At 36.0% G+C, this 25,211-nt stretch overlaps 1 protein-coding gene across 2 annotated transcripts in view; it reads right to left on the bottom strand.

The window, feature by feature from the left end:
• The window catches only part of tenm4 (teneurin transmembrane protein 4), a 679,712-nt gene that overhangs the window by 41,460 nt on the left and 613,041 nt on the right, over positions 1 to 25,211 (bottom strand). For both annotated transcript variants that reach the window (XM_051926453.1, XM_051926452.1), the window contains one exon: positions 6,609 to 6,781. In XM_051926453.1, the coding sequence (XP_051782413.1) occupies positions 6,609 to 6,781 (173 nt within the window). The remainder of the gene's footprint in view (positions 1 to 6,608; positions 6,782 to 25,211) is intronic.

The following is a 25,211-nucleotide window of genomic DNA, read 5'->3' on the forward strand; positions in this document are numbered from 1 at the left end:
CATTTTTTTTTAAAAATTAAGTAAGACAGCAAGGCTATATTACTCAAATGCTGTTGCAACTGCAAATATACCTTCAGTGAGGGATTTTACACAAAGCATACAATAATTAATGGGTAAAGTCATGAAGAAATTTGAGAAAAACTGACCCAGATTTTCCTGAGGTCACTTAGAAAATATAATGTATTAATCTGTATAGTATATGTTAATCTAACTCAAGGTAAAAAAATGTATTTGACTACAGACAGACTCTTCCCATCAGCAAATTGGACAGCCCACATTCAGCAAGATGATACTATAGTACAGTATATACGTAAATGATAGTATTTATACGTCCTAAAAACGTTTCTCTTGTGTACATGCCACTGCTAAAAAAGGACTAAAACTCCCAAGAAGAATGGACTTTAAATGATTTTCAAGCTAAAAGCTACAGACTGCTTCTGTCATTTTAAGTCATAATATAATAAATGTGAATGCTTCTAATATAAAAATAACTGGACATGCTCCATGTCAGATTTATTTTATATCTAAGCTTGTCTGTTACTACTAACCTAACTGGTAAAATATCACTATTCTCAGTTACAGCAGTGAACACAGACAACTTACTATTTGTCTAAGGCCTTTATCCAAGGCATCTTACAACATTTGACATACAAATGGTTTAATTTCTTTTGTCTTTCTAACTGCAGCACAGGCAGAGAGGTGACTTGCACATGGTTACAGTGTCAGTAATGGGATTTGAACCTGCAACTTCAGGGTCTGAATTTCAAAACCTTAACTACTACACCACACTGCCTGCCTAAATAAACACTGTCTCACACAACTTCCTTAGACTATTAAACCACTTTTGTATGATTTTTATGCAATACATTTATGCTTTTCACATTGGTAAAAGCATAGCTCTTTGTAATAATAAATGTTTCTTATTGGTATCAGCCCTGTACTGTGATTGCTCTGAGAATGATGATATGAACTGTGCTAATGCCAACTGCCCTTTGGTTTTGCCTTTGTGTTTTCTTTTCTTTTCAAATCAAATCACATCACTGTTTCATTAGTCTTAGGCCGATAAATTGCCTGTAGGCTATGTATTTAAAATTGCCTGTCGTTCTCATAAGATTCCTACTTACACTAAGTTGTTATTTTTTAAGTTTCTCTCAGTATTTTTTACATTGAGTATTTTGAGTTTAAACACATTTCAGAAAATTGTTTTCAATGATTGCTGTAAAAGGTTAAGATGAAAACTAAGTGTAACTGCATTCTCATTATTTTAACTACCCATCAACACATTCCTAATAAAAGCTGAATTATTGCATACATATGTGCAGGGTTGTTCTAATTATTTCATCAGGAAACTGGAGTCAGCTTGATTACACATTCATAAAGAAGTATTTTAAAATATAAATACTCATTTTATACATCTGTGGGAAACATCTTTGAGTTTAAACTGTGTGTCGGAATTTGAAGGTTGACCTTGAGCAGGATATTTTCTTCAGGTTATGTGTGATTAGTTACGTTTGATGGCAAATGGTAAATAACTAGCTATTATGAAATTTGCATCTCTTTACACTTACTATTAATAAAAGAAAAATGATACCAGATTACATATTTGAAATAATATATATGTGTCAACTGACACTGAATGACAGGTCACAATTACAATTTTCATTGTGACAATGATGTTAAAAACACACACTACGCAATTTTTTCAGTTTTAATCACAGAAATGGTACGTGGTTAAAAGAAATTAAAAAATGCATCACCAGTTCAAATCTATGTGTTTAATTAAAAATGCACCCAATTACACTTTCAGTGAAAGGATAGGTGCTAAATACAAGTGAGACACTTGTCATTTCAATTCTGCACTTGTTACAAGTAGCCTTACCCTAGAGACAACTTTTTGTGAATATATTCATGATTCTCAACTCCACCAACACACTGTCTCGGTAAATCAAAGCAATATTTTATTAGGCACATAAAAGCCCACAGCTAAAGCTATTTTAAACAGAATGATTTACAACTGTGAACTCTAGAGTCCTGTTGACTGAAAACATAAGTGACATTTTAATAGACAACATAAAACAGAAAGATTCTGCAAAATCATTTTAATTAAAACATTAATGATTTTCGACATCCTAGCATTTTTAAATGTCTTATCAAAAGGTAATTGATTTAATTGCAAAAAAAATTTAAACAGACTGTTAACAATGTGAAAATACGTAGCAAGATTAATATTACAAATAAAAAAATCATGCAATCAAAATAATAATGCAAAAGCACTTCTTAGTGCAGTGAATCAAATGATCATTCTTATGATATTGACACTGACAGCTAATGCATTCTTACCTGTTTTGTTCTCTGTCACAGAAAAAAAACACCCAATATTACTACAGAAATATTGCTGCACACATCTACATGGAAAAATCTACCTTTCACTCTAGAAAATCCAAAATGGGTTACATTAACAAACATGGAAGTAGTAATGTAATATCTGGTGGAAACAGCTTAGCCATCACCATCTTTAGGAAATGAGAGACAAAAGGTAGAATTCTGAGGTTGGAACAGTGCATGTATTGTGAAGAAAGGAACATATCTCCAGGCATAGCTGAACCTTCACTCTATTCTTTTGTTCTGTAGCCACATGCTTAAAATTGTTTGGTTTAAACCCCAGTTGGCCTTGCCCATTTATCAGGAATAGTGTACTAATTAGCAGCATCTTGAAAGTCACATTATTTGTGTAATGTATTCTTATAGTTACTATATCATATTTATTTAATTTTCATTTTTTATGCTTTTTGTTGCTTGTCGATGAGGTAATTGTGGTGTGTGGTGCCACTGCCTTTGAGATATAAGCATTTTGAGGTGGAGAATGTAATTTTGGGAACTTTAGGAATATACAGTAGTTTCAATCAGAGCCAGCTGTTTTCAGTTTGGATTGTCTGTTTTTGGGTATCATTTTTTGTTTTACCCTATGGTAAAAAGCTCAAGGCTTTGATTTGTTTACCTTGAACTGCGTTAAAATCTGGACGCTCAACTGAATTTATATATTCTTTTTATAAAGATATACAACTCTTAAAAAGGCTGAGTTAGATCCTGGTGTGTTAGCTAATATTTGATCATTGGTTGAACATCTTAACTCTGATAATTTATGAGATCTACCAATCTGTCTTAGGCATTATCATGGTATTGACACTGCCCTCCTGAAAGTATGTAATGATATCTCTCTTATTTCTGACTCAGGTGGGGCAGCAGTCCTTGTCCTCCTAGACCTTTCTGCAGCTTTTGATATTATTGATGATGAGATGTTGAATATCTGGTGGGGCTTAAATGGGCTGGTTCAGGTCATATCTTACTGACAGACTCTTTTCAGTAACTTTCAGTTCCTCTTTTTCATCTACTGCTCCTGTTAAATGTGGTGTTCCTCAGAGATCCACTCTGGGTTCTATTTTATTTTCTATATATCTCCATCCTATAGGTGCTATTTTTACGAAGTTTAATGTTTCTTTTCATTGTTATGCTGATTACACACAGGTCTATATTCCTGTGTGTATCTCTTCAATTATTTGGATGCACAATTGTCTTGTAGAACTAAGATCCTGGATGGCAATTTTCTCAATCTTAATTAAAATAAAACAGAAGTGTAGATAGCTGGTCCCCCTGTGAAAGTTCAAATTGGTTTTGAACTCCTTGGCTCTTCATGAACCTTTGCAAACCTCATGTTTAGAATTTTGGAGTTATTTTTGACACTAACCTCTCTTTTGAGGAACAGATAAATTCTGTGGTTTAGAGTTGCTTTCTTCAGCTTCATCTTTTAGCCAAGGTCAAGCCTTTTTTTATATCCTCGGGATCTTGAAAAAGTTACTCATCCTTTATCTTTTCTTGGCTTGATTAACGCAACTCGGATCCCTGCTAAGTAGGTTGCAATTGTTACAGAATGCTGCTGCCCGTTTTTTGGTCAAGAAAGTTTGATTCTATATCTTATCACATACGTGCACTTGGGAGGCACTCAAAGGTTTCAAATCGGGGTACTGACACGCAGGACCAGGATTTGGTGACGATAAAGCCTCTTCTCCTCTTTCTACAGAACTTCTAAGGAAAAGACCATCTAAATCTGTCACTTCTGCCAGTTTCTGACCTCACTTCTGGCCCACACCTATGACATCATTATAGGCACCCACAGATGACCTCACACCACTTCCTTTCCTGCAAACAATCCCTTCCTGGTTTCTCCGCTATAAATATAAATAAAAGTCAATCCCAGCTTTTTGGAACTCCATTCAGTCTTGATAGATAGACTACTCATTTCTGCACAATATACGGGGTGGATCCCCAACTCTTTTTGACTTGTCTTGTGGTTTCTTACAATCTCCTATTTTAGCCTCTTTACACTGGCTGCCTGTTGGTTTCAGAATTGATTTTAAAATGTTGCTCCTGCATTTTTTTAAATCAATACATGGATATGCCTCCACTTATTTATTTGAATTGTGTGTTATACACTAGCCATCCAGACAGCTTAGACCTACTGGTCAGTTGTCTCTTGTTGTCCTTCGTACTAAGTACAAAACTAAGGAGAGCAGGGCTTTTGCAGCTGCTGCACATCATCTGTGGAATTCTTTACCTAATTACATTAAGGAGTTACCCTCAATTGAACTGTTTAAAACTAGAATGAAGATACATTTCTATTCTTTAACTTTCAGTGACCTTCAGTGATACTGATGGTTCCTTCCTCATAGTCATTTATTTGTTTTCAATTTACTGCTGGTTTGTATTGTGTTTTATTTTATTGTATCTATTTTATTTATGTGTATGGTATATTTTATTGTAAAGCACTTTGGCTACATTACTAATGTTGTTAAAAATGTACTAATGTTTTTTAAATGTGCTCTATAAATAAATTGACATTGACAACTCTGAAGACATAAATATGGACTTAAGAATGACAATTATATCATCCAGACCCTCCTTCCAAAACACAGGCTGGGCATCTCATCCTGCACACAAGCTGAAAGTGTTATGAGTTGAAAGGAAAGAAAGTTTCTTTCTGAAGAACATGTCATACCAAGATGCCCATGTTCAAGTTATAAACCAGTTACAGTATACTAATCTGAATAAATCACATATGGCTACTCATTCTGCATTGTGCAGTAGTTAATGCACCATGTACAAAAATATAATTAATTTGATGAAACAATAAGATCAAAAAAGAAAAAACCTTACAGAGAATTATGAAGAGATCTTGGTGATTTAATCTTGCTTGTCACAACAGACCAGGCAAAAACGGACTGAGTAAAAAAAGCCCTCTACATTTAATTGTGCTGAAAGTATTCCACTGACTGCATAACTATGGGAATAGGAACCAGTGTTTACTTTATGAGGTGACAACTAGTAATCTTTGAACAAATCCTAAATTAACATCAAGGAAGTCTCTTTAGAATCCACAGACAGTTTTAGCTATACGTCTGAGCTTGAAATGAGCAGTGAAAGCATCTGAGTTGTGTAAAAGTACAAAAGGAAGTTTATCAGAGTTTTTGTGTTTGCAACATTAACCTAATGTATTTCATCTGGCTCACAAAACAAAACAATAGAAAAAAACAAACAAACAAAAAAAAACACTTAAGCATCCTAACTATTAAGTCTAGAGTTAAAATAACATTAATTTATAATGTCTACAGTAAACAGCTAGCCACAGTATTAGTTGTTGCAGTGATAACAGAATCAGCGCCATGTATATTTCAGGCCAATCTTCAGACTTAATATAAACTTTTCATGTCCTAGATAAGATTTCGACCTGTACTCATTCAGTCAAATGGAGTCTTGCAAGATTTGGCACTGACCTCATACATGCTGCCAGCAAGTGAGAGGGAGAGAAAGAAAGTAATCTTGCTTTCTTAATGCCAGTAGACAGGGTGTTCTAAACAATCTAGTAAATTACAAGAACAAAAAGATCAACGATTTGCCTCCATTTTCCCCCTAATAAAATCAGAAAGCTCTGCAGAATATCCATTTAGTAGCCAGATCATGAAGAAGATTTCAGACGGCTTTGCTTCTTTGATCAAGAATTAAGGCAATAATGCTTATAAGATTCAGAACGTTTTAACAAACAACAATGGGAGGGTTGAGAGAGAGAATTCACTAGAGCATCAGTCATGCAGTTTTTAAGTGTAGTGCTGTTTGCTTGATTCTTTATTTTTTCTTCATTACAGCGAGTAAAAATAAACTTAGCTGAGTGGCTTTAACAGACTACTTCTCAAATAGCCTGAAATACAAAGAAATGCCAGAAACACAGATGTGAGAACCAAATATCACAAAATTCAAACATCACACTTTTTATGGAAGTGAACTAAAGTTGCCACAACATCTAAAAAACGTTTAGCTATTTCTATGACTCTAATTAACTTCAGTTTGATGAAATGAAGAATTGCTTTTCAGGAAAAGTACAAAATTAAAAAAGGAGATCAGTTATACAATAGATACAAGAATTGAGTAATTAATTGTAATTAAAAAAAATAAAAAGCACCATTTGAAAATCTAAATAAAAGTATCCATGTAACTGTAATGCTGAAAATGCCATTATAGAAATTAACCTGGTAAAGCATCTGTAGATATAAACTTACCCTGCAGTAATGTATAGAATGTCCCTGATGCTGACAGATTGGTTGTTATGGTCACATCCTCCTTGTTGGACGATTCCACTTGAACTTTAACTGAACTATCAGTATCAGTACGGTAGCTACTAATGTGACCCGTGGGGAATGTGACATTGGTCAGGCGTCCATAGCCGTCATACCTGACATAAAAAAAAAGAATAACATCTGTGGCTGTGCAATGTTGAAAGAGAAAGAAAAGTTACAAATTTACAAGTGACTCCATCACAATATTTACATTTTTAACCCAAAATCAGTGAAATGTTCAAGAATAATTCAATGTAAATGACACAGAAGCAAAAGGCTTCAGCCTGTATTTAAAATATAGTCTGATCTTATTAAAAGCTACAAATACATTATTTATAGTATATGCATAACACTGGATTGTTAGCCCGCTGTGAGAAAGTATAGATCATTTATACAACAGATGTGTAATCACTAAAAAAGGCAATTATAATCCCGCTTCCATTTCATCTTTATAGCTTTTCTGGCATCTTCTGCTCATTTTTTACATTGACATTTTAGCTGATAGCATAGAAGTGTACAATTTATTGCATGAGGAGAAACATTAGGAAAAACATATAAAGCAAGAAAATCTAAAGTAATATTTAGTGGCTGTGAAGAACACTGTGGAGATGCATTAAAGATTCTGAATTGATCACACATCCACAGTTAATATTATAATCTTTAAAATGTGTGTGTTTTGTTCTGAGTCATTAAGATATAAATCCTTTAAGCATAAATTATAGTTTTAAACCACTAAATGAGTAAGACATGCATATCTGTATGAAGGTAACTGACAACTCCTTACTGAAATACGAGTGCTGTTTATAAATCAATGGTAAACTTTCAGAAAAATATTTCCAGTTTTCAATTCTGATTATGTAATTGTGTAATAGAAAAACTGTCCAAAATTATTATAGTTTCCGAAAAACATCAAGAAGAGTATATCATGTCCTTGTCTCTTGCATATTTATCTTGCTGCTAGCTGTGTGGATTTGAATCAGTGAAGTGTATACAAATGAAACTAAGACACAAAAATACAAATGCAGTGCAGTGGTCTGTGTTGCTTTTTTACTGAGCCAATGCCCTAAACTGACTATGAACCAGGTTAACCTATTTTGAGAATGCTATAAAAATAAATCTGCTTATAATTCTTTAAAAAACAATAAAAAACACAACTACTTGTAGGGTATATTTTGAACTTTTGCTTTTGAATTATTTCAAAATAATAAAATGTTTATTTATTTGAGTATGAAAAAGACATGTCTACAGGGATTACCTCAAGTGGAGAAAAAACAGTTTGAGTAATTAGTTTCTGAATAATACAAGGGACATCATTTGTAAAATTCATTTTGCAGATAATAATAATAATAATGCACAACAAGGATATGCATAACATTTCTAAGAGTTTAAAATATTATAAGCTATGTGCTTGGATCACTGTTCTCAGTACCAACTAAATATATTTTGGCAGCATAATCATTTAATAATTGAGCCATCACAAAGAGCTTATGACAGAAGACAATTTTTAAAGATATTTCCATCAATTCAGTTTGACTACAGGCAAGTTGCTTGTTCCAGATCACATGGTGAGCAGGTGGTCGGATATGAATCTTTTACCTTGTGGATTTAAAGCAAGCATCTAAGATATTACACCAAAACAATTGAAAAAATATCTCAAAACAATAAAAAGTGCACTTTGTTCCTATTATAAACAGAAATGCCAGTGCTTTCACACCTGCTTCTTTTGAACATTTTTTACTATTTTTATTCAATCATCTGCATTTTGTTTATTTTACAGGTGTGAAAGCTGCATTAGGGCTTACTGTATATACAGTAGATAGCAAAAGTATTCATAACTGACCTCTTAAAAAGTAGTGACAGAAGATACAGTAAATTGTGATGGGCAGAATGTTGTTAATTATCTCTTTTTACCCCCTAAACAGAAGACATTCTAGTAGTAGATACAGAAAGTGTGGTTAAATCCCATGTTATAGCACTAACAAAATCCAAAGAAATATTCAACTAAAACAGTGCAAAGGTTCACAAGGCGTACTATTATAACAAAACATAATGTCACAATAAGCGATTCTAAGTCACAACTTCTCCCTGTATGATGCTCAAATGCACACTCTCCTCAACTGCTAACCAGTCTTTGACATGTAAACAATATTAACTAGGTCTCTCTATCCCTTTCTGTCAATATGCAAATATGGTGCTCATATATGGCTCCCTTAACAAAATCTCTTTTATAATATTTTATTCAAGATGCATACAAAGGTAACCATAAACTATAAAATGTGCAATATGAATAAGAAATTTACTATTAATGTCCCTTTACTTTGTCAGTTCTTTGCTTAGGTCTAGTACCCAATGTTAACATACTGTAATAAACTGTACAGTCAGTCATTTCAAACTATATAGGAACTTTAGTTTAGTAAATGTAATGTCTTCCTCACTTAACATCTCAGAAAAGGAGTGGAAGGCAGCCATGCATAGAATGCACTATAGCTCCATATGCTGAAAGCATTCAGTTATTCAACTTAAAATCTCATCTCATTTATCTCATTTAAAATTGTTAAAATGTATCCAGGGCAAGACTCAACCAGTGAAAGTTGCAATCTAGATACTGGGCTTACTGGGCCACATGTTTTGGTTGTGCACCAATTTAACATCATATTGGAGAAAAACCTTTGAATGCCTGTCAGACAGCCTTGGTGTCACAATCCCTCCTAATCCACTAACAGCTGTGTTTGGTGTACTCCCAGATGGGCTTAAAGTGGAGAAGGACACATTGATTGTAATTTTCTATACCACACTACTAGCACATAGACTTATCTTGTACAAGTGGAAGAACCCCAACCCACTTTTTATAAATCAGTGGGAACCTGATGTCCTATACTATTTGAAATTGGAAAAAATCAAATTCTCGTTCTCACTCTGTTTAAAACTTTTTTTAAATATGGTAAGATATAATTAATAAAATTTATAATAAACATTTATATCTGGAAAAGGACTCCCTTCTTTGTTGCTTTTAAAGAGTTAATCTTGCTGTTGGCACTCCTTTCTTTCTCTCAGGTGGGAGTTGAATTCTGTTTTGTTAAGTTTGACTGGATTGTATTCAATGTTATCTTCTTCAAATTAGACTTGATCATATGGAATGTTATTTTCTTCAAATAAAATTTAAAAAAGTCTTCCTCACTGTTACAGAGTTAATTTGATTACAATTAGTCATCACTTCTAAAGTATGGCTTAAAGAAAAAAGAGAAATATCACATAGTTGTTAATGTTCAAAATATATGGGAACAGTTATACTCCACTTTAATATGTAATGAAGTAACAAGAAAATGTATGAAACTTTAATAATGTATAAAAAAATTAACGTGCAAAATTAATTTGGGCCTCCTTGAAATGAACGATTTTGCTGAGTAATTTTTGTCAGCATTTTGTTTCTTAACAAACGTTTGTAACTTTAAAGTTGTATTTATTTATTTGAAACGATAGCATATACAGGGAGCGACCATGTTTTAAAATACACAAAAGTGGCCAAAAAACACATTGCTATTAAGTGATTTTCATAAAAAACTGGCCATGTGAAAACAAATAAAACTAAATAACATGAAAAAGATTAAAATGTAAGTATACTAGCATTAGAACAAAAGCAATCAAATAAAGAGTAGAAATACAGAAGAAAGATAAACAGATAAAACTTTATTTGTCCCCAGGGGGAAATTTGGCTTTTTATAGAAGCTCTTTAAAATAAATAAGTACATAAATAGTTAGATAAATAAATAAATAAACATACACACTATGATCTGGACACACACCAGAATGACACAAAGGAAGAAAATGAAAAAGAAAGAAAATCATTGGACTTGGCAGTCAAAATCACAGTAATTCATTATGCAGATGTATTGCTGTTAGTATAAAGAAGCCCCAGTCATGTTTCTTCACATACTTCTGCTGAATAATGTGTTGGTTGAAAGTACTCAGTGTGTCAGAGAGAGGATTTGCAGCATTGTTCAAAATGGCTGAGGAGAGGGCTGATCTTCTGTGTCTGACACCCATATGGTCCATGTGGATAGCGTATTTCTCTAACACAAGTGCAGTCTACGTATAGCAGCTACAATGCACCACCTAATCTACAACCCCTATTTACGAAAGTACTAAACATTTTGCAGTGTAACTTTAAATGACCAGTTTGTGGCCCACAATCAATCATTTCAGATCCTACCTTTGTAGTGTCAACTTTTGCTCATAAAGATAATTTCTGGATTTAAAGAACCAGAAATACAGCTGCCCTAATTCAGCCCCAACTGCCTCCTTTTCAACATTCAGTGGCAGGCAGATGGCAAGGCCCACATTAGATAATTAAACAATTAAACTCTGTTCCTTAGCACTTGGCTGGTATTAGACTCTCCACAGGCTACTACTAGCATGGCAATTACCCTATGCTTGCGTATTTTTTTTTTTCATTTGGCACTGAAAACGCTAAAGGTTCCATGCCAAAAGAGTGGTGTTTGTGTTTGGATTTCCTGAGACACAATATGCTATGCGCATGTATATCTGTAATGAACAAGACAGGGCCACAGACATTTTAAAATAAAATGGATACTAGATACTGCCAGATTCTATAACCCTGAATAGTGTTTTTGACAATTTTCTTTTTGTTCTTTTACCAGTTTACACTATAAAAACCATGCTGCTTTTTTAACACATGCAGTTCACAGCAGGATAATTCAAACCAATCTGGCCTTCATAATTTTTTTCTTAGGCACATATTTTCATGTTCAACAGCCACTATCACAGAGAAAAACTAGCTGCTGTAATATTACAGCATTACCTTTGAAAGAAGCAGACAGTATTTAAAGAACATAAATGTTCTGAGGGATGGCTTATCCAGGATGCCCTCAGTTGGGAAGGACGGAGAGAGACAACATGCACAGGGCATTGTCTCCATCGGAACACTAGATGGCAGCCCACTGGTTTGCAGCAGTGCCTCAGATTCCCACAGGGCTCCATGAGAACTGGAGTTCTTTGCCTCAGCCCTGTTGGGTTCTGTGGGTGCCACCAGGGGGTGTTGTGGGGACCAATGAGCCCTACTTCATGGGGATCTTGCCTTACCTGGAAGCGCTCCTGGGCAAAGCCTTTGGGACACCGGAAGTACTTCCAGCAATTACTTAAAAGGAGCTGCCTGCCACTGCTTGAGAAGTCAGAGTCAGCAGGAAGGAGGATGAAGCTCCTGGGAGGAGTGACGAAGGCAGTATGAAAGAGGAAGAGAAGAAGATGCAATGAGTTGCTTGTGCTTTCTGTACTTGTGCTATGGGAAATGCTCAGGGAAGAGATACCAACAAATAAAAATTCTCTTATTTTATTGAGACTTGTGTTCAGAGCCTGTCTGTGTTGGGTTTGGGGAGATGGTGTGCCCTCTGGTAGCCACAATGTTCAATTTGTTTTGGTAACTGTTCAAGTTTTATTCAGTGCCGTTTCTACAAGCGTTTAAAAAGCATTTGAAAGTCATCATTTAGTGCCAAATTGCTGTATACTTTATTTCAAAGCTACCCCAACAATGAACAACTCCAATAAAATCAAGTACCTGCCTCACATCCCTGTATGTGAATAATGCAGCCAAAAAAGTATAAAAGCAAAGCTGATCTTAAATGTTTCAGTGTTTGGGTCATTTTAAGGGCCGCCATTAAAATTATAGCTCTAATGACTAAGTTACATTTGCTTTGTCAGGGTGATTTATTTTTGCTCTCTTTTACCTTAAAAATTTTTTAAAGAGTAAAGTGTCTATGATTACACAATTAACAAGTACTCAGCACTTACCTGTGATACATATTAATTGTATACTTGTATGGTATTATATTAGTAGTAGGATCGTCACATGTATAGAATGCAATGACCAACAGGAAACACATCGCCACTCTCTTGCTATTGTAACTAGATCAGTCTGTTCACCTTTTTTTATATAATGGGTCAACATTTGGTAGTTTATTCTTCAGGAATTTTCTCAAGGTTAAGTGATGCCTGAAAAATATTTACTATTGTTTTATGCAGACGGGTGTCAGGTTACACCAATTCCACAGATGCGAAAGAACACATAAAATTACATCCATCCATCCATTTTCCAACCCGCTGAATCCGAACACAGGGTCACGGGGGTCTGCCGGAGCCAATCCCAGCCAACAAAGGGCACAAGGCAGGAACCAATCCCGGGCAGGGTGCCAACCCACCGCAGGACACACACAAACACACCCACACACCAAGCACACACTAGGGACAATTTAGAATCACCAATCAACCTAACCTGCATGTCTTTGGACTGTGGGAAAAAACCGGAGCGCCCGGAGGAAACCCACACAGACACGGGGAGAACATGCAAACTCCACGCAGGGAGGACCCGGGAAGCGAACCCAGGTCTCCTTACTGCGAGGCAGCAGCGCTACCACTGCGCCACAGTGCCGCCCACTAAAATTACAATATATTTCAATTAATTTTAATCTACTGACTTTCGTTTTTAACTTACGTAAGAAGCAAACTTGTCTGGTGCAAATAAATTCATTGTAGCTACCTCTAACGGTGAGGCCAAATTATGTACGTGTAGTCTCAGGGTGTATAGCTGCAGGTAGAGGGATGTAACACTGTAAGCAATCCCTCAGAAAGAAGAGACTATCAATTTGTCAGTCAAGAATGTCTTTACATGCCATCATTATGCCTTTTCCAACTCTATGAAGTACTGTATTATTATTAAAAAAGTGGGGTGAACATAAGGTGAACAAACTGTACACACCCTTGGTTCATTTTAAATTATTTGCGTTTTATGATTTACAGTACAGTAATTTTGCTTTAATATCATTTTATAAATAAGTCTGACATGGTCTTCCATAAAATAAGTAATAAAAATTATGCATTTTGACAGTATTTTCATTAATAGTCATTTTCAGTGCAAGTTATGACTTACATACAAAATTAGGTTACGAACATCAGCACGGAACAAAACTTGTTTGTAACCCAAGAGCTGTCTGTATATATAATTAATAACTTGCTCAAGCACTCTTTAAAAAATATCATTTAGTTCCAGTGATTTACTTTGTTTCATCCTTTTTAATTCTAGTAGGACATCTCTCCATGCAACTGAATACCTTCACAATAGTCTATGTACTGTAGCTAATGTTCAGACTCCACAAGGCAACAGTAGTAATATTTTAATATTTAAATTCAGAGATGGAGTCAAAATCATAAATGTACAAAGGTCAATACTAGCGAGTCAAATAAATCTTTCAAACAAGCAAAAAAACTCTGTAAATTAAATTCAAGTAAAATAAATGAAGTGAGATAGGTCAGAAGCCAGTCACATTTTACAAGTAACCTATTCCAACATCAACGATAAAATTATAGATGAAAATAGCAGAGAATTCATAGCCAGAAAATCAAAATCAGAATTTACAAAGTTGCATATTGGCACTGGTATCTGTGTTACAGGCCTATAACACTGTCCCTGTATGAAGCCTCAACCCTTGCTGATTTCTAGTTAAATCCACATATCCTCATTAAGACTTGGCTCATCCCTTTTATGAAGCAGATTCTCATTTAAATTCTCTCTTATGTAAATGCATATCACCTGCTGTTTGGTTTTGCTAGTCTTTAGTAAAACAATAGATATATAGATAGATAGATAGATCTTTATTTATTCTCAGAGATAAATTTGGATTTTTACAGAAGCCCTTTAAATAAATAAATAACTAATATACATATATATATTGTGGCAGATTCCTGGGACCCATGCCCGCTCGGGACACCCCTTTAACACTGGATCCGGGGGAGCAGTCATGGCATGCACACCACGTCCCCCAGAACACTTGTTGGCAGCCCCCCTGGGTTGCATTGGGGCCAATAGTTTGGAACACCAGAGCTCTGTGGCCACCGGCAGGGGGAGCTGCACGGCCTAACAAGCCCGTCTGGGCGGGAACGAAGCCACATAGCCAGAAGTAGGTCAGCAAGCACCTGCAGCACTTCCGGGTGGGCTATAAAAGAGGCTGACAGTCACCACTCAGGGAGCTAGAGTCGGGAGCGGGAGCAGGATGAAGCTCCCGTGAGGAGAGGACAGGCGGCCCAGGGAGACTCACAGAAAGGCCCGTGTGGAGGGTGATTGGTGCTGGGAGCACTGTGTGTTGGGCGGACTTTATTTTGAAAATAAACGTGTGTTTTTGTAAAGTGCTGGTGTTAGCCTGATGGTATTTGGACCCGCGCTCACAATATATATAGATATATTGTGCTACTCTGGGTATAGAAACGAACACATGTAGTCATGTAATCATAGGGCTTTTCTAATAACACTAATAGAAACACATTTTCTGAACTATGGATTATAAGCAAAGCTATTAATTTACTGCAGTTCCATAATTTCTGAAATCTGCTTATCAGTACTTTGTTAATCCTGGTTAAGAGACATAAATATGTAACGCTGATTTTTCCTAAAGGAAAGAAGAAAGTCATAAAAATGAAAAAAAACAAAAAAAAAAAACAACTACTTTAAAAAGTAACCTTAATGCCAAAAAAAACCCCCACAGCATGGCTCTGTGCTGCTGTTTTGTTTGAAGTGACTGTTCTTTCAAACAGCATTGCAGCCCCACAGCTTGGAAGCCACTAGAGGCCTTTGTTTGGAATTCACTGAAAACATGCAGGTAAACAGGGTATTGTTCCATTTGGAAACACCAACTATAGTCATACTCAGTACTGTCCACAGTAAAAGCAGCTATACAAAGGATATAAACTATTTCACATGGCTATTGGCACCTTCTGTATTACAAGGCTATATTAATAAAACAGCTGGAAAACAATGGGCTGCTCTATTTTCAAGGCAACCTGGTAAAAATATCAGTTAGATTATGTTTCATAATATGGCGGCTATGCATTTGTTTTAAATGAGATTTTTCTATTATAAATCCTCCCCTACTTGTGTGAAACACTTACAAGTACACAGAGGTATCATCACAAATCGGTCAGTTTTATGACAGCCTAATAAAATCATGAAAATCATCTTGGTCAGTATACCTGTATACTCTATGTAGTCTTCGGAGGCTTCTGTTTGCCTGCAAAACATTCTAAATATCCAGAGCATTCTAGATGTTGTTACTGTAGAGATCCTTGCACCCATGCATTCACGTACTTATGTGCATGATGTTGGCATTATGAAAAGGGCATATGAGAATCTACTTGATGGTAGATCAAACTTAAAGAACAAAATGCTAAACTGCCTTACATTAGAAGCAGAAGAAGAGGGTGACTGGAGTTTTTAAAGTGATTTCATACTGAACATAATGCCAGGTTATGGCAAGCCTGCAAGGCACAACAACTAGAAATTAGTAAGCTGAGCCCTGAACTCTTGTTATTTTAAGCGTATACTCTTGTTAAAGCTAGTAATTAGATTTGTTCATATCTCTTTTAAATAACAAAGGAGAATGATTTAAAATGGCTCTTTATTTTCTCATTATCCTCTGGTGGTTCTGGAGTCAGTGTTCTATTAGTCATGTTACCCCTCCATATCTTAAAATTGGATCTCAGATTCAGTGTGAAATAGAGATTTATTTCCTCTGTAATCTGCACAGATTGAATTTTAGATTTTCTCTCCTGTGTTGGCAATTGACCTTAGCTTAATATATTTAAATATATTTTCATGTACATACAACTAGGTATTTTTGTCTAGTTGTTTTGATTGTATGGTATTTGTGTTTCACTTTAACCATATAATATTTTAAATATGTACACTACAGTAGCCTCAGAACTAAATATCAATAGTTCGTAAATTGTTTACATATTGCCATTTTCTTGCCATTATCACTGGAATTTACAACTTTCTATAGTGCAATATTGTCCGAGTTATACTTCAGATGTTGTAGTAACACAGTCTGTTCCAACTCTGCTTTAAGACAGACGGGGGTTTTAAGTAATAAACAGAAGTTGAGACACCTGTGCAAATTGTTTGCTTCAACTTGCTTAAGGCTTAATTTACTTTAATTATGCAGAACATCTGTAGGTTGTAACCTATTAGTTGTTCCCTGGACAAGGCCCATTCATAATATTCCGACCTTTCCTTTTTTTCAGTTTTTGGAAAACGTAAACTTTAAATTTAAACCTCTAGCAGTTTACTGCTGACTCTTTCACCATTTTAGGTAAAGTTTCCATTTCAATTGTTTAAATCTGAAGAAAAACTTGAAAAACTGAGGTGTTCAAAAACTTTTGACCAGTAGTGTACAAAAATATAAATTGTTTTTTAATTATATAGTAGAAAAACCATGAAGAGTTTTAATAAATATGCTATTTATTTATCTATTTATTTTCCATTTTGTTTTAGAATATTTGGTAATTATGATATCTTACTCTGACAGGCCATGGGTTAATTTCTGGATCACACTGTTTTTTTCTTTCAATCTGGTAGGCTATTTAGAATCACCAAAACTTTCCATATGTTATAATTTTTAGATTATATAATCTTTTTTCATAGCTAAGAAGTGCTTAGTAAATAACAAGCAGCAGCACTTCGGTTCTTCAGGTTAAGGTACTGTATCATTTGAGCTTTTATACTGTATCTAGAATGCAATGTAAAAACACTGAATATGTTTTCTAAAACACTGCTGTAATTGTTAAACGCTCAAGCTAAATAAAAAAATTGTAAATTAAGAAACTAAAGTAAAAGAAGGTGGTAATGGCACCTTATCTGTGTTTTCCAGTACATTATAATTATTATACTGTATAATTGAATTGAATTGCCATTTTTACTACTCATATTTTGTAATAATATTTAAAAAGGAAATTGAAATAAAACACTTAATGATATTTCAATATTTTGTATTTAGTAATCACTTTATCTATACAGTGAACACTCGTTTATCACGGTTAATCCATTCCAGACTCTACCGCGATAAATGAATTTTCGCAAAGTAGGATTCTTTATTTATAAATCGAATATTTTCGCAGTTAGAGTATAGAAAACCTGTTTACGACCTTCTAAATACATTTTTTAACATTATTAGAGCCCTCTAGACATGAAATAACACCCTTTAGTCACCATTACACTCGTATTACCCAATATATTAGACAGAATAAGAGAAAATAAGACATATTAGACGTTACAAATATCATATTATTATTATTGTACTGTACATTTAATTACACACACACACAGTTCTTACACACAACCACTAACCTATGAAGGCACGAGCTCAGTAGGAGAGTCTTCACGTTGTAAGCTGGAGCGCTGATTGCACCCTCAGAGGACACAGACACCCCTGGGAAAACCCCTGAAACAGCTGACAGTCTACCTTCACATTGCTCCTTACCCTTCTTACTTGCGCTATAACGCGCGATAAACCTCTCACGCGGTACTCCGCTTACTTAAGAGTATTGTGCAGCGCCTCTCAGCTTTGGAATTGGTTGTTTTGTTTCTCTCTCTCTCTCTCTCAGACATTCTCTGCTCCTGGCGGAACTGTCATCTCTGACTTGTCATGGAGCACGTTTAAACTTTTGAAAAGAGACAAATGTTTGTTTGCAGTGCTTTGAATAAAGTTCTTTTTTTTCTACAACCTCCTGTGTCTCTGTGCAAATCTGTGACCCAAGCGTGACAAGGTGGTGCAGTATCTTCAGCAGGTGCGTCGTTGTCTTCTTCCGCTGAAGGAGTACTAGGAGTAGGCAGTGGGTGTCTGGGTGCGCGGCTGAAGAACATCTTGATAGGCAGTTGCTGGCGCTGTCTTTTCATATGCGTGAGGAGGCTTTTGTAGGGTATTGCCATCTTTGATCATATCCAAGAGTTTCACCTTCTCCTGGATGGTAAGCATCTTCCTCCGGCGCTTAGTTTCATTGTCAGAAGGCTTAGAAAAAGCAGCACGTTTAGGAGCCATCGTGGGGCTTAGATAAAAGTTCTCAGAAAGTGCATGCGTAGTGACGTAAGCGTGTATGAGAAAAAATCGCGATAAGAGTGAAGCCGTGAAAGTCGAAGCGTGATATAGCGAGGGATCACTGTAAATGAATATACGTCTTCTCCAATAAATCACAAATATTTACTTGCCATTCATCTATTACTTTTCATAACATGCTTTTTCTGGTCAGGGAATTAGAAGCTATCGCCACAGTCCTAGGTGCAGTACAATATTTACACTACACATTGGTTTCTAAGCGGGGCCGGCTCTACGCTGGGGCAAGAGGGGGCAACGCCCCCTTAAACAAACATCCTGCCCCCTTAAATCAAACTTTTAGAAGTTGAGAAAGAAAATAATAGATTACCCACAAACTGAATATGGACAAAATTTACTATAGTAGCTGAAAAATCCACTGGAAAAGGCACAAATGAGATGATAGGTTTCACCTCTTGTTCGCTCTTTCCCTCTGTGCTGTTTGTGGACAGGCTCACACAGCACTCGGCAGAGATCCCCCACTCACCCTCCCCCCAGCTAAACATCCAATCACTGTTAGTATGCAAATGACCCAATGCCAGGTTTCTCAGTAGGCAGGGCAGAGCAAAATGAACTGCGCAACAGCGGGAGGCTTTGAGGAAGCAGCAAATCTCCGTTGACAAAATCATAGCGACTCGTGAGATAATTAACAATAACTAAAAAATACATCTATATTTGTACAGTCAATGGGGGACTAGTCCATTGTTCTTCTCACGGTTTCAGTCTGGTAGAGAAGTGTTTCTTTCTCGAACCCACAAGCACCACTGTGAGCCTGTCTGCTGCATAGAGCCGACTGGAGGACCTGTGTCTGTCAGACCCCGACACAAAGCCCTGCCGACAGCTTTCAACTCTGCACTCAACAGTTTTCTTGTTTCATATACAGTGGAACCTCGGTTCATGAATGTCTCGGTACACGTACCAATCAGTTTACGACCAAAAAGTTCGCCAAACTTTTGCCTCGGTTCATGACCACACACTCAGTATACGAACAAGCCAGTTTCCCTTTCAGTTTGTACATGTTCAGTCTCTCCCTGTGCATTTCCTGTGCAGCGAGTAAGAGAGAGAGCGAGACAGACGCACACACACAGGCAGCGCGAGAGAGAGACAGACGCACACACACAGGCAGTGTGAGAGAGAGACAGACGCACACACACAGGCAGCGCAAGAGAGAGACAGACGCACACACACAGGAAGCGCGGCAGTGCGAGAGAGAGACAGACGCACACACACAGGCAGCGCGAGAGAGCCGCGCACACACAGGCAGAACGAGAGAGAGCTGCACACACACAGGTAGCGAGAGAGAGACGCGCACATACAGAGGCAGCGCTACAGAGAGAGTTGCGCACACATACAGGCAGCGCAAGAGAGAGGGGGCTGGACGCATAAGGTAGGAAGGCAGTTAAAGAATGCACTGGGCTTGATTTTGTTTTCACTTCTGTTTACAGCGATTGGTTCATAGCGTGCATTGTTGCAATGTTACTTTTCTTGGTGGTTTATTAAATTACGGATTTTTTCAAATGTTCATTTTTTTCCCTGTGCTTAAAACTCATTAAAAAAAAGTTTTTTTAGCCAGCGGTTGGTAGCGCTATAGCGAGAACTATTGCAGTGCTAGTTTTCTCTGTTGTTCAAGGTTTTCTCAGTGTTATTCAATGTTTTTACATTTAGTTTACTATTATGCTGTGCATTCTATGGTTTAATTGACTATATTTGTGCTTAAAAACTTAAAAAAAAAAAAATATTTACATACAGTTTGTATGGTCTGGAACGGATTAATTGTATTTACATATAATCCTATGGGGGAAATTGCTTCAGTTCATGACCAAATCGGTTTACAACCAGAGTTTTGGAACGAATTATGGTCGTGAACCGAGGTTCCACTGTAATCACAGCGATTTTAGTAAAGCTTATTCACTTTCCACCCCAGCTTCCAGCAGCTCACAAAGGGAAAGTTAATGCTGTGAGATGCATCCTTTTTTCCAAGCTTTTAAAAAGTGTGGTGCTGCTCCTGCCTGTACCAATAGCAGTAGCAATGATGCTGCTGCTGGTACATCAGAGACAGCAGCTAGCATGTCTACTCCTGTGGCATCAACAGGCACTGCTTCTCCTGTACCTCTGCCAACAATTGCTGCCCCAAAGCAACCCGCTCAGCTACCCAGTGACTTAAATGGCAATACACCATCCCAGCCAATACTGGGTAGTTACCCCAAACGTGTATTTGGTGGTACAACATTAAGATCATTCAATCCTGCCTGGTACCACACACGACCATGGCTGGAGTACTGTGTTGTGCGGGACGCATGCTTCTGTTTCCCTTGTCGGAAATATGGCAGCACTGTTAATGAGAGGAATATCGTTTTTACCTTAACTGGTTTTAACAACTGTCCACTGTGTGTAAACTCCTGCAGGAGTATAAGAAAGCCTTTCCTGAGTTGCATAAATTGTATGTAACAGCCCTGGTAATTGGTGTGTCTTCAGCATCGTGTGAGAGTTCCTTCTCCACTTTGTCATGGGTCCTAACCCCCTATCGTCGCACCATGTTACATAAAAGAAAGAATAATTTGGTGATCTTGGCCCATGAGAAGTCCATAAGAAATAACTTGGATATGGATGAATTTGTAAGAGTTTTTACAAAGGGAAACAGGAGACTGTTGTTGTAGAGTGGATTGAGGAGAAAGGAGAGTGGAGTTGTTCAGTTGCAAACAGAGAGTTCAGTTGCTTGCAAAACAAACAAGCTTAAAACAAGACAAAAAGACAAAAAAAAGAAGACAAAAGTTAAAATGTTCTGTTCTAAATCTGTTGTGTTCTACAAATTAGTTTGAGAATTGTAGGAAAAGACATGGTGAATTGTTTTTTTTTTTTTAATTACTATGCCAAACCTTTTTAGTTTTGTAAATATTGGCTATATTGAGAGGTCTTATTTTATTCTTACTTTATTTTGCAAATTTATTTGAGAATTAGGCCATCCAATTACGATAAATTTTATGTTGTTGGTTGTAAAGATCTGGATGGATATTTTATTTTATTCTTTATTTTATTTTATTTTTTTTAATTCTATTTTTCAGTTTTATTTTTCAAGACTTGGTGAATTGATTTTTCTTTTTTATAACTTCGCCCACCCTTTTTAGTTTTGTTAATATTGGCAATAGTGAGAAGTGTTATTGTTGGGTTCGAATAAATTTGATATAGGCCATCCAATTAAGGTAAATGTCATGTTCTTAGTTGTTATAATCTGATGAGGAATATTTTATTTTTTGTTGTTTTATTTTTCAGTTTTCCTCCTGAGGGATTGCCACCTTATCGTGGTCAGGGAGTTTTCGTGCCTCAGTGACCCTAAGAGCTACACCAGCAGAAGCTTAGCCTTCAGGTGGGACACCCAAGTTGGACAGGTCTTAGGGTAGAGGCCTGACAAAGTGCAATCCAATTACATGACAAAAACAGTTATCCAGAGCACCCCCGCACCCACCACCATCCCACCCCTTTCCCGCCTCCGTCGCCACCATGTGCCCCCTTCACATTTCTGTCTGCCCCCTCATATACAGTATGCCTGTCTAGAACCAGCCCAGTTTCCAAGCAAAGAAAGTGTAAACATAGTGGTCCAAATAAGAAATGTATAATCTGAGAGGTACCCAACTAATGATGAGCAGATGGCCATCTTAGTGGGTTATGAAATCCCATCTGCTCTACTGAATTACTTCCATTGCACAAAGACACCAAGGGGCAGTATATACACTGTTCAGAATCAAAACCATTAAGTTTTGCTTTTCCTTCTTGCTTCAGCTACTTGTTGAAAGCAGCCAGACATTTAAAAATATATAAGATGGAGGCAACTCAAATATGTAAATGTTTAAATATAACTATCTTTTTTGTTTTCTGAAATGTATCTGCTCATTCTGGTTGAATTCCCAGCTTGTCTAAGCTAACTCCGGTTTTCAGTCATACAGAGAAGAATAGGAACTAAGGCTGCTATAACAAATTTCACTCTGGAGAGAACCTAGTTGTGTTAAATTGGTTGACGGATGCATCATGCCAAGAAAAAGAACAGTCTGTGTACATCCATAAGATGTTATGTGAATAATGCTAAGTCTGTCACTGCTAGATCTTAGCAGTATATGTAATACATAGTAAAGTAAAAAGATCCCAAGTGACACGAGGTCAGAACTTGGACTGGCAGCACTTTATTATGCTTCAATAATTTTTTTCAATCATTGCTTTAAGTGATGCATAAAGATTACTTTTCAGAATGTCGCTGTTATATAATTATAATGACAGTCTAAAAGTAATAAAAGTAAATGTCACTTCATTATTAGGCGATGAAGAAGAAACTCATAATTAAGGACCAACTTCTGAAGCAAAAGCATTGAAGAGGTCTTAGAAATTTTTCCTCATTAGAAGTGAATCTTTTATGTTACTTGACCCTTATTAATTACACAAAGACTATAAACTTAAATATGGATATAACCTGCTTTACATTTTGTACTATTTTCAATTGTTTAACTTACCAGTATAAACTAAACAGATTTGTAGTTTAATTGTTTTAGTTGCTTGGCATTTGCAAATAATTTTCTGGGCTCTGTGAAAGGTGATATAGCTGATATCAAATATATGATATGAAACACAGTTTTGCATTTCAAAAGCCAAAAGCAGACAACACAACAGCAAACAGATAGGAGGGATCATAACACATGGTTTATCAGTAAAATGCAAGAGAAATAATACAATATAGCGTGTATATTATAATATGTATCACCAAGTGGTGCCTTAAAGTCCATTTCAATAAATCATGTGTCATTCTTACTTTGCACAGTGGTATAGTGTGTAGTGTTCCAGTCTTGTCCATCTAGCATCCTAGCTTTAAATCCCACACTCTTTTGTTATCTGTGTGTAGCCTGCACAATCCTTCTGAGTCTGGGAGAGCTTTCCAGCTGAATACATGTGTATTCGTGAGTGGGCTCTGCAATGGACTAGTGCTCTGTCCAAGGTTGTTTGTGTACTTGTACACAGGCTCAGAATAGGCTCCAGCCCCTGCAACCCTAAGCCACATTATACTGGTTCAATAATGTTATTTTAAAATAAAACTAGACTTTAAATATCCATAACAGTCACTTTTTAAATTTTGGGTGATGCATATAGTCATGTTGTAAGGTCATAAAAAAGTCCATGTATCCATTCATCCATTCTTCTACAGATGAAATTCAACTTCCTAAAATCATGTTTAATTATAGTGTGTTAAGGTTATACAACTTATCTCTAAATTACTGGATGAAATGCAAAAGCTGAACATGTATGCAAAACAAAAAATAATCCATCACAGGACATGCACTCATTCATAGAGGCAAATATAGAGTGAACCTAACATGCATATTCTCGGTTCTTGTGATTTTAAGTTCAAGTGTGGACCACTGTAACTGCAGGCATTCCTCAAGCTGGACTCCTGCCTTCAGCAGCCCAGCTATTATTTCCCATTTTTTTGTCTATTGTGTTAATTCAGAAATTTAAAAAATTACTTTAGTAATTTTTTATTTTAATGTAGCAGACATTGGTCACATGTTATACCCAGAGGAACTCTGTTTTTTTGCTTTTGAAGATTTTGCTGATTTTTAATGTCCTGATTATTTAAGCCTTTTCTTAATAATTAGCATGCAAGTGAATATGACACTGAAAATGTAACTTCTCTTTAGCATTCAGTGTCATTTACACCTGGTTCTGCACTGCTTGTTATTAATTGTCAGTATTTTAATACAATGAGAGGAGTGAACTCCATAGAAAAAGGTGAATAAAAACATGGTAAAAGAAACTTAAGAATTTAAAGATAAGGAAAAAAAATCAAAAAATTCTGAATTTCGTTATCAAGTAAATATCACATTTTTCTGAATGCTAAATAAGAGAACACAAGCTTAACTAATTAAACAATTAGATCATTTAGAAGTACAAATGACACACTGACTTATGATAGTGGCCGGAATAAAAACCAGCAGCCACACTGGAACCCAAGGACTGCATTTGGGAATGCTTGCTCTATTCTATTCTAAATTTTTCATCCTTAATGTTACGACTTAATTTCTAGATCTACTCTGTCAATTCAATTAATATTGTGTTTGATTTATCATACATGCTTTTGATGTCTTTTTCTTTCTAATGTGTTTTTTCTTTATTGGTTCATTTCTTTTAATACTGGCAATCACTAAAGCACATTGGGATTCATATGAGTCAATATTAAAAATAAAGAGGAATTGATGGACCAAAAGAACTGCTTGATCATGAGCAATTATTGACTGACCAAAACAGCCTGTGTGATTTCTGCATTCATTTCTCTCATGGCAGAAATCAAACAGGCTGTGCCCAAGAAAACACACTAATGAAAAAATTACTGTATATAATTCTCAAAGTACTACAGCTGTTTCATGGTAAAATGTTTCTTTTTATGGAATGACTGTAAAGAGATCAGATATGTTTTTTGTAAACTTTTCCTTAGCCTGTTAAATAATATATGTGCTGAAATTACCATATTCCATCTGTCTTTCCCAAGGGTTACACATTAATAATAACTTCCAGCTACCTCTACCTTTTTGTCATCCCATTTCATTCGATTTTGTGCAGTTCACTGGTATTAATGAAATGC

Source organism: Erpetoichthys calabaricus, chromosome 4 (genome assembly GCF_900747795.2).
Source record: "Erpetoichthys calabaricus chromosome 4, fErpCal1.3, whole genome shotgun sequence".
In the NCBI taxonomy this organism is placed as follows: Eukaryota; Metazoa; Chordata; class Cladistia; order Polypteriformes; family Polypteridae; genus Erpetoichthys; species Erpetoichthys calabaricus.